The 10,748-nt window shown below is 37.0% G+C and overlaps 1 protein-coding gene across 5 annotated transcripts in view; it reads left to right on the top strand.

Moving 5' to 3' along the window:
- Positions 1 to 10,748, top strand: part of LOC132629792 (uncharacterized) — a 23,940-nt gene continuing 13,192 nt past the window's right edge. For 3 of the 5 annotated variants that reach the window (XM_060345142.1, XM_060345146.1, XM_060345144.1), the window contains exons 1-11: positions 3 to 225; positions 2,029 to 2,518; positions 2,734 to 2,825; positions 4,365 to 4,529; positions 4,623 to 5,016; positions 5,587 to 5,705; positions 5,799 to 5,871; positions 5,949 to 6,169; positions 6,249 to 6,293; positions 6,954 to 7,008; positions 8,784 to 8,975. In XM_060345142.1, coding sequence (XP_060201125.1) covers positions 185 to 225; positions 2,029 to 2,518; positions 2,734 to 2,825; positions 4,365 to 4,529; positions 4,623 to 5,016; positions 5,587 to 5,705; positions 5,799 to 5,871; positions 5,949 to 6,169; positions 6,249 to 6,293; positions 6,954 to 7,008; positions 8,784 to 8,975 — 1,887 coding nt within the window. In that variant the 5' untranslated portion in view covers positions 3 to 184. Of the gene's footprint in view, positions 226 to 2,028; positions 2,519 to 2,733; positions 2,826 to 4,364; positions 4,530 to 4,622; positions 5,017 to 5,586; positions 5,706 to 5,798; positions 5,872 to 5,948; positions 6,170 to 6,248; positions 6,294 to 6,953; positions 7,009 to 8,783; positions 8,976 to 10,748 lie in introns of all 5 variants that reach the window. The other 2 variants (XM_060345147.1, XM_060345143.1) reach the window with 2 other exon arrangements.

Here is a 10,748-nt window from a genome sequence, read left to right as displayed (position 1 = left end):
CGGAGGCAGAGGAGTTGTGTGATCAGTTGCCTCCCCACGTCTCATGGATAAACCCTTTGTGCCACGTCAGCTCCCCTGCTCTTCACAAACATTTTTATTTCCCACCATTTTCCTCCCAAAATAATAATCCCTTTTTTTATCTTCTCTTCCCAAACACTCTAACTTGAAATTTCTCACTAAGGTGATGTCGTTGAAGCTCCAGCATCATAATCTTCCTTCCTCTAGGTAATTTTATACCTTTAAGCTTTGATTATCATCATCTGCTAATTCAATTGTTAATTCATGACTGATTTCTTCATTTGTCGATGACTCGAACATTAACCGGACAGTAATTTGATTGTCAATTTTACTAAAGGAGTTTATAGCTGAAAATTTGTACTCTTCTTAAACAAACTGGAACTGTAAATCACTTATTGAATTGAAAAATTGCGCTGAATCGTTAACTCATGACTGATTTATTCATTTGTCGATGACTCAACAGCTCAAATATTAACTGGACAGTAATTTGATGGTTAATTTTACCATAGGATTCCGTTAGCTGGAAAATTGCTAGTGTTGAAAATCTGCAACTGTAAATCAATTTGTAGGTTTTGTTTGTGCTAAACCTAAGTTGTCATGGAGATTGTCCAATTAGGTGCCTGGACTTATCATAGCTGAAAAATGGCATTGGTGTCAATTGTATCGTTTAAACAAATGGAAAACCCGCAACTATAAATCATTTAGTAGGATTAACCAAATTTACTGTAAGGCTGGATGATGAAAACAACTCACAATTTGTACTGCTGTTGCTGTGCTGGACTAGTTTTTAAGGGTCTTTGTGTGTGGCTATTATTGTAAAGCACGAGTCAGTCTCTTACTAAACTTGTTTCTGCTGCATATACTTTTCTTATATCTGTCTAGTCTCAGATTGAAAACAATCTCTCTCATTTACTTATACGAAAAATTGGATCTCTTACTTATCCACTCCAGTTATGACCTAATAACGAGCTTAGGAAAAAACAACTTCTTTTGTTACAGTCTCCTACACACGTAGGCTTTGGTTCAATAGCAAAGGTAGTACAACGGTGGATATCTGCTTGGCGCATGCCGCAGGTTTGAATCCTGAATGGTGAAGCAAGTTTGTTATTTAAGTGGAGCAGGGTAGATGGCCGTATGCATTATGCCATTATCTGCCGAGTTTCAAAGCTGGGAAGCGGATTTCTCAGTTATCAAGAAAAAGAAAGAAACCTTATTTTTTTAAAAAAAAAAAAGAAGAAAGAAAAGAAAGTCAACTAGTAAGCACCACCAAAACTTGGATTGTTCTTCACTTCACCCGCAAACCTTATTCTTTTACCTTATTAAAAAAAAAAAAAAAAAGAAAGAAAACCTTCCCATCTGCTATTCCTAATTTGTATCGTGGCTAGTTTTTTCTAGCTACTTGTCGCACTTCCCTGCATTAATGTTTGCTGAAATACTCCATCTGTCCCAATTTATGTGGCACACTTGCTTTTTTAGTCTGTCTCAAAAAGAATGTCACCTTTCTTTATTTAAAAACAATTTAACTTTATGAGATGATTATATCTAAGGTTTGTTTTGAACCACAAATTTCAAAAGTCTTCCCTTCTTTCTTAAACTCCGTGCCAGTCAAATGGTGCCACATAAATTGGGACGGAGGGAATAGTAATCTTGAAACTGTGAAACGTGACATCTTGAATGACGGGATTAATTGTGAAGTTTCAGCCGTTTATCCTGAATGACATCTTGACTTGTAATGTCCTGACATTGACAAAGAGATCTGATGATTAATACATTGATCTGAAAGTTAAAGATTCATACTTTGATCTGAAAGACTGTGTCGTTGATAGATATAGGGGATTACTGATCACTGATTTAGTAAATGTTTAGCAGAAAAAGTCCTCGTCTAGTTAATCATTCTTATGCTACTTAAGTTGGAGTTTCCACAATATCTTAGATCCATCGGATTTTTCAATATTAATTTCTTCTTATAGTTACATTAACTTATGGCTGATTGTGTTTCTTTTAATTCAGTTCTTCTAGTCCATGGCCTTCAGTTAAAGCAGTGAGAAGCTATTATTTCAGCAGGAAAGCAGTAGGCTTGGATCACCTGATATACAATCAATGCAATACAAGGAGGAGATGCCACACAAAACTTTATTTGTTACCGGGTGGAAATCGTGATCTTATTTGCATATTACCTGATTCTATGAAACGTAGGATTAATTCTCGAACATCGAGGATATTACACCTATTGCCTTTTGCTTCTGCTGAGGATGGGGTGTCAGTTAATGGCAGTCCCAGACCAACTACTAGCAGTGATATGGGGGAAATGAGACTAAAACTAGATCTATCTGTGCAAGATGAAGAGAACGCTTCTGGACTTGTCCAATCACTGCATGATGCTGCAAGAGTAATTGAGCTGGGAATTAGACAACAAGGCTCATCATCCAGGGTATCCTGGTTTTCAACTGCCTGGTTGGGAGGTGACAGAACTGGTTGGATCAAGGTGCTATCTTATCAGGTTGGTGACTTTTAGACTCTTCATTTTTCTACTGCTTGCTCCACCTGTTTTGTTATTAGACAATTTAAATATCCGTACCATGCAACTTTGGTTTCTGGGCTGTTGAAGGTTTATAATTCTGTTCATTACCAGTATTTTATGATGATATATCATTTTTGCACTGTATGATGTTATTTTCTGATGTGGTGGCGTTCATTGTAACTTTTTTTTTCTAGGCATCTGTATATTCTATACTTCAAGCAGCAAATGAGATTTCATCTCGAGGAGATGAAAGAGATAATGATATCAACGCTTTCACGCAGAGGAGGTAACTCATTTTACTCTCTTTAATGGAATAGGTAAAAGCTGTGTACCAAGAGTCAGAAGCATAGTGCTTGTTGCATCTTACTAATGATGCATAGTTGGTGATTTTGACTACCTATAGGGCATAGGATGTATTTGGTGTGTTGGCAAATAGCTTCCCAATTTTTCTTTATTTGGTCACCTTGAATTGTGAAAGATGCCTTTTTACAAGTCAAGTACTTTCCAACAAATGAAGGAAAGGACTTATGTCACGTATGGATGGAAGTCGTTTTCCTTTACAAATATCTCCATTATCACCTGTTTCAATCAACATTTATGCATTGCTGTCACTATTTTATACTCAAAGCTATCAATAGTACACTGTCATCATTCCCTATTTCCTGTACAATTATCATATGTCACTTACTTTTATATCCAACCAATAATTAGAAATTATCCAGAAAATTACTTCCTAAGGTATAGCATTTTCTATGGAAAACATTTTTGATGAAAAACATTTTCCTCCATAAAAGGAACCCCCATTTTTCAGATTTGCTTGCAAGGTAGAAATATTAACACGCGTTGTTGGAACTCTAGACATTGCTAACAAATTTGACTTACAAGAAAGTTAAAACCGCGCGGATTACCATTTACCGAAACAGAAAATCACACCGACGAGATGCAAAAATAAATCCATTTCCTCTGCTTCTTCCCAAATCCCATATGTAGCATAATAGAATCTAGGCATCTCCAATTCACATGATTGTGTAGGCCTTTTCAAGGTCAATTTTGCGTAGCACACCCGGCACTCCTTGCTTTCTTCTAGAATCCACCACTTTGTTTGCCACCAACGCTGCATTCAAAATCTGTCTACCTTCCAGTCTTCCACAAAAGCATTCTGCGAAGTAGAGACAGTCTCGTCCAACACCTTCTTAAGTCTAATAGAAAACACCATAGAAATTATCTTATAGATGCTTCCCACTAGACTAATAGGACTGTAGTCATTGATGTTCTTAGCTACATCATAATGCATAATGCTTATAATAAGCTAGATAAAATGTAGGATGTTCTCTCATTGCCTTTTAGTTTGGAACTGCAAGTTCCTTTAAATATACCAGATATAACTGTCCATGTCTGTGCCTTATAAAAGCTGAACATAATTGCCAATTTCTTTGTCTCTAATATAAACGTCACTTGTTTGAAAAAGTCGGCTTATCTTTTTCTATTCCCAGATGTTATGTAATGCTAATTTTATCACTCATGGTATATTGGTGTGAAAATTAGAATAGGTATTTTGCGCATAGAAGCTTGAAATGTACTACAAACCCCTCCTTTGCTTAGACGATTCTGTCAACTAGGCACCATAGAAGGCTATTAATATTATAAACTTGCAGCGATTGTGAACTTTTGTCCCCAAGGACAAGTAGACTGTTGTTTACATTCGTTTATTGTGTTGGTTCATCCTCTTCCATTTTTAGTTTGGTTGATGTGGAGAGATTCATTTCCCCCTCTACTGTTATTTGGATTTGAAATATATTGTTCTAAACTTTTTGCATTATTGAAGTTTATCGAGGCAATCTGCTCCTTTGGAGAGCGTGATTAGAGATAGTTTATCAGCCAAGCAACCTGAAGCTTATGATTGGTTTTGGTCCGAACAAATTCCAGCAGTGGTTACCACCTTTGTGAATTATTTTGAGAAGGATCAGCGATTTGCTTCTGTTACTGCAGTGTATGTACTTACTGAAAGAACCATGATTACAGTTATATTCTGCATAGCTATTTGTGTATTAATTGATGCTCAAATAGGTTCCTATCTGTTCAGGACCCGAAAACAAACATCTTTGTCTCCTGGAAATGCGAGTGATGTATCACTCCTTATGCTTGCACTCAGTTGCATTGCAGCGATTATGAAACTTGGTGCTGCAAAACTGTCATGTCCACAATTTTCATCTCTTATTCCAGACACACTTGGAAGATTGATGGACATGCTTGTCGAATTTATTCCTTTCCGACAGGCTTATCATTCTGTGAAGCCTATTGGTCTGCGCAGAGAATTTCTTGTCCACTTTGGTCCCAGAGCTGCAGCATGTAGAGTACAAAATGATTCAGGAACTGAAGAGGTTATATTCTGGGTGAGTCTTGTCCAAAAGCTGCTTCAACGAGCTATAGATCGAGAGAGAATATGGTCCAGACTCACTACAAGTGAGAGTATCGAGGTTAGACTAAAGCTCTTCTATACAAAAGCAATTTGCAGCGTACAGAAACTTATTTTTTCACTTTTGCTATTCATGAGTTACCTCCTTGAAAAAAATTCGAGTATTCCTTTGATTTAGAAGTCTAATGAGTATAAGTTCTATTTGTAGCTAGTACTGTTAAAGAAAGATGTGAAGTGATGCTAAAAAATGGGTTGGCAAATTTTGAGTATGTCAATGTAATGGAATATGTCAGTGTATCATCCTTAAACACCTCATGAACAGTCATTTCACTTGGTGCTTCTTAAAATGTCCTGAGAAAAGGTGACAGATGCATAAACATTGTATGTGAACCTTATCTCGGGAGGTGTCCCAAGTGGAGGAGTAATCAATATATTGTAGAAGCTATTGAGGCTAATATGAGTCTCCTATCAAGGATAAATTGATCGTGGCATAGTAAAGCAGTAAAGCTGTATGAGATGTAACAATTTTGCTACACCTTTAGGTGAGGCCTTTGCCTTGCACGTTTCTCACTTGAATATGTATTTTGTACATCGCACTTGGGTTTTTATATTTATTGCTGATACATCATAGGTTCTGGAAAAGGATCTGGCTATATTTGGTTTCTTTATTGCTTTGGGAAGAAGCACAAAGGCTTTTCTTTCTGAAAATGGATTTGATACCCTTGATGAGCCGATTGAAGAATTAATTAGGTAGCATATTTTTGTGTTCCTTGTTTATTGATCTTTAGCCTGTACTGTTAGTACTCTCGTTACATCCAACTTTTCGTTTTAAATTCTAAACAGGTATCTAATTGGGGGCAGCGTACTATATTATCCTCAACTTGCATCAATAAGCTCTTATCAACTGTATGTGGAGGTTAGCATTCTTATGAAGAAATTTTTATTAGGACACATTTATGTGGCACATAAAGCTGAAATATCTGTACATGATAGGTTGTGAGTGAAGAGCTAGACTGGCTTCCTTTTTATCCAGGCATTACTGCTAATAGCATTCGCACTATTAGGCACAAAAGCAAACAAGAAGTTCCTCCAAATTTAGAAGCTATCCCTCTAGTATTAGATGTGTGCTCTTACTGGATCCAGAGTTTCATCAAATACAGTAAATGGCTGGAGAACCCTTCTCATGTCAAGGCAGCAAGATTTCTTTCAACTGGGTAAGGAAGCCGGAATATATTCAATCAATTAAGTGAATATACAGGAATTAGTAACAATTTGTGAACATGGACGTTACAGGCATAACAAGCTTAAGAAGTGCAGGGAAGATCTAGGAATTGAGAAGTAAGTTAAATGAGTAAATGTCGACTTTCCTCCTCTTCCTCTCTTTTCTTTCTTTCTTTCTTTCCTTTTCATGCTTTCTGACTGTTATCATTATTTTCATCTATCTATTCAGGCATGCGCTTTTTCTATTTACAGATACCGACTGATCTCTATCCTAGTCATTGTGGAACTAATTGTATCTCTCAGAAAACATACACAAACTTTGGACCACTGACATGCACTGCACTTGGTCCACCTTGTTGAAGACATAAAATAAATGAATAGAAGTGTTCCTTCTCCAACAACTTAATCTTTTAGATGAAAGGATATACACCATTAAACATGGTATTTGAGCATGCTAGGATTTGAACCCTGGTCTCCTAGGTTAGTCTACAATTTATTGACCACTAAGCCACACCCTTGGGTGCCGTATGAGTGCATTAAATGATTGTAGTTATTTTGGCTCTGTTTTGTCAACTAAATTTCAAATGGCCTGAGTGAGCCAGACTTCTTTACTGTCCTTTGCTTTTCTATGTTCATAGTTATTGTTTATTTGCTTATCATGATAGTGATTTCATTCCAATAATTTACGCCACTTTGATCAAATGCATTGGCAATACAAACTCAATCACTTGTGATATGGAAATCATGTTGATAACAACGCTAAAAAAACATGGACAGGACTCGCGTGGGAGCTCATTCACAGATCAAGAAAGAAACAGATTCCTTTGATAAGGTATTACCTCTTATAAATGAAACATTTTCTGTTGCATTTATCCTCATGCGACGTGCTAATCTTTAAGTGTGCCTCTCTAATTCCCTTGGATGTAGAGGTGAGGCTTCAGCCTTTTTTAATAAGGTAAGTAATCTTATTGAATTGTGAAAATTCCCGTGTCCAAGCAAGAAACTACAACAAAATATAGTTATTATCAAATGCCCAATCTCTTATATAACTAGTCACCCATAGGTTCAGAGAAAGCTAACTAAGAATAGGAGGTTATTCCTTAGCTATACAAAGTCCTTGTTCTATTCCCTCAAGCTCTTTTATTTATCACCTCCACAGAATCTACGTGATGGCTAAAGGGCAACATCCCATGACCTAAGTATTCTCTTCCCTCGTCTAAAGGCCCAGCTATGTAGGACATCCTTCATTGGACACAACATTGTCTGTTGCACACCAAGCCATTTCAAGACTACCCATCACAATCGTGTTGCCATTTTACTTTTTATTTGAAAAGGTAAGGTAATTTATAAATCCAGCACTAAGAATGTGCTTTTGTAGCTTTACATAATCAGAGGCCCAAAAAAGCAAAAGTTAGCCCCAAAAATTAATCCTGTGACAAGTCCAAAAAAAAAAAAAAAAAAAAAAAGAAGAAGATCCTGTGGTGATTCTAGCACATGAAGGACTATTTCAGCTGTCGAAATCTCCCACCTCACTGCCAGCCAAGTGAAGAAGCTGATAATATGCTTGTATTAAATGACAGCCTATAAGTCCAATATCCCGCCCAATACTCTCCAGGACCTCAATGGAGAAGTAACATGTGTGCTGGTGGCTAGTCAATTCCTGCTCTCATATGGCTATATCTTCCTTATATTTCCAAGTTATAGCAAAAATGGTATCTCAAATATTTAACTGTATGGTTGAATTGTGAGACCACTTCCTTGAAGTTTATGCTTTTAGTCAATAGATACCTTTCTTGATTTATAGTTGTACTTAACACACCACCCTAAAGTGAGGGCCGAGATTATTTTTTTCCATAGACCAAGTATGTAAACTTATTTGATGTCAAATGATAGTGAGACTCGAATTTAGGATCTCTATTCTCTGTCTTCTTTGATACTTTTAACGTGTCGCCTCTCCATAAAAAACTCAAGCCTTAGAAAGGGAACATTATAATTTACTTATATTTGTCCACAATATTTACAAAAAAGCAAAATGAAAAACAAACTAAATAGAACACAAAAGGATTGTCGCAACCTCTTAATTGTTCAAAATTGGTATTACTCTTGATTAGGAGGATAAAGTAGTTGAGACATCCGTTGGTACTTGTTACTTGTTGGATTTAGATAATTTTCTTTATAATTAGAAGCCACAAGCCTTTATATGTGAAAGAGAAGGAAGAGAGCGAGACCTTGCTCTTCAATTGGTTTCCCCAGACTTCTTTACTCAAATGACGTATTTTTGCTGTAACTTCTCTTTACTTGGTTTATCCTCTCAGTGTTCTCTTGCTACCAAACAAAAGTCATCATGCAGCTTTTTACATTTCCTCTTCTTTTGTGTTTTTAAATGAATTGTAGATAGCCTTCGTCTTGTGTTTATAAGATGTAAAAGGCAATCAGCTTCTTTCAATGATCACATTTTTGTATCAATTGCTATTTCTGGCATTAAACCTGACTTCTTATCAAAGTGCTTCATGTGATTTCAACGGCACATTGTAAGGTGCCTCTTTCCTTTATCTTGATGATTAAATTATGGATCTGAAGATACAGTTTTTGGGCGTTTCATTTTAGGCACTGGAGAGTGTTGAAGAGGCTCTGGTAAGGCTAGAGGTATTGCTTCAGGAGCTGCACATGTCAAGCGCTAGTTCACAGAAGGAGCACTTGAAAGCAGCCTGTTCTGAACTTGAAAGGATACGAAGACTTAAAAAAGAGGCTGAATTTCTTGAGGTTTCGTTTAGAACAAAGGCTGCTTTCCTACAGCAGGTATCTTTCTGCAATTCATTTCAAAAAGAAGAAAGTTTTTCCAAGTTTTTGCCATCTCAGAATTGTCCTGCTCAGTCCTGGCATTTTAATAAAACTGTGTCGATTCTTTTAGATTCAACCACTGGATATCTTATGACTTATATTGGTCATTGCAACGTAGTTGCGCTAGAAGATTTATTAGTTATTCTTTTTTGGCATTTTTTCTTATTTTGGGGTGGGGGTGGGGGGTTACTTTTATTTTCGTCTTTTTTTGCTTTCCGTATTTATAGACATGGGGCAGGGGAGGGGGTTACAGCTTGGCATTTTTAGTTCCTTTTTTCCATACAATTCCTCCATTCTTCTTTCTTTAATGAATAGTCGTTGCTGGGAAAGAAGGAGATGAAGACTGAAATAAACTAAAATTCTTCTGTTGATTTCTGTACTGGTTTCTTTGGCAGATTACAAGACAGCTCCTTAAACTTGCCAAAAACTTCTGTGTGGATACCTTAACTAAGGCTCCGACCTATTGAACACCATGTGCTATTGAAATTGTGTCTATTGAACACGGCTCAGCGACATGGCAGATTACGGAGCACCGGTTGTCTTGTATTCTGCCATGTCACCGAGCCGTGTTGTCTCCGCTACCAGTTGTCATCTGTCTTCTTTAGCTCTGCACTCTTGCTCATCGTTGGCGGGTAACATAGATTTTCTTCTTAGCTTTCATAGTTACCTCAAGTCTCTTTCACAAGTACTATATTGGACCAGCAATGTCAAAAGAAGTTGGGACTCTGTCGATGTAGTGCTGGTTCTAATTGCTGTGGCCTTTGGTTTTCTCAGCAGAAACAAGAATGAAGACAGAAGTCCTAATGACTATCAGATTACTTCCTCCATAAACAGAAATCATGAAGTTCAGAAGTTGGACCCATCAACCCCATATAGTCAATGGTTTGACCCCGAACGAAATATAAAATACAAATCTATCAACTCCCTGGACTTGGTATGAGACTGGAATTCTTATAGCAATCAGAGAAATACTGGTGGGGGTTGTTTGAGGACTTTTAGGTCATACTCTTATAGCAATCAGAGAAATACTGGTGGGGGTTGTTTGAGGACTTTTAGGTCATACTCTTATAGCAATCAGAGAAATACTGGTGGGGGTTGTTTGAGGACTTTTAGGTCATACTCTGATTTGTGTAAAGTGTCACCGCGGAAGATAATTGGCGGTTCTACAACGATGCCTATGTTGATACTTATCAATTTTCTGATTCTCGAATCAATTTTATCGCCGCTGACTGCTGGCCAGAAATTTTACCCTTTTTGTGAAACTGTATTCTACAATGGGAAAAGCAAATGCAATAAATGGGGAAAGTGGGAGGACTTAAGGGGATCGAGAGAGATGAACTTTCACCGGCATTCTTCTATTCCGGTTGCTGATTCTCTTTTTTTTTTTTTTGGTTGCTTTTTTGCTTTTTCCAGATTTTGGTTTTTTTTTTTTGCCTTGCTGAAGCCTGACGTGTCTTCTCTTCATTGGTCTTATTTGCCATGTCAGCAGCAAGTAATGTTTACGCCTTTTAGTTTATTTAGAACGGCCAAATATGTGGATTTTGGCTAGGTAAGGTCTTCAATAGGTCGGTCCTTTAATTAAGTTGTCTAAACGAAAAATTGCGACATGTTCAACGGACCGTGTATGCATTCTGCTTTTTTTTTTTCTTTTCTGTATCAGTTTTATCACACATTTTTCCTTGGAGAAAACATGATGGTATAGATGAGAAATATATTTGGTGTAATCTTCCT

Source organism: Lycium barbarum, chromosome 3, assembly GCF_019175385.1.
Source record: "Lycium barbarum isolate Lr01 chromosome 3, ASM1917538v2, whole genome shotgun sequence".
NCBI lineage: Eukaryota > Viridiplantae > Streptophyta > Magnoliopsida > Solanales > Solanaceae > Lycium > Lycium barbarum.
This window is presented reverse-complemented; position numbering and strand designations above follow the sequence as displayed.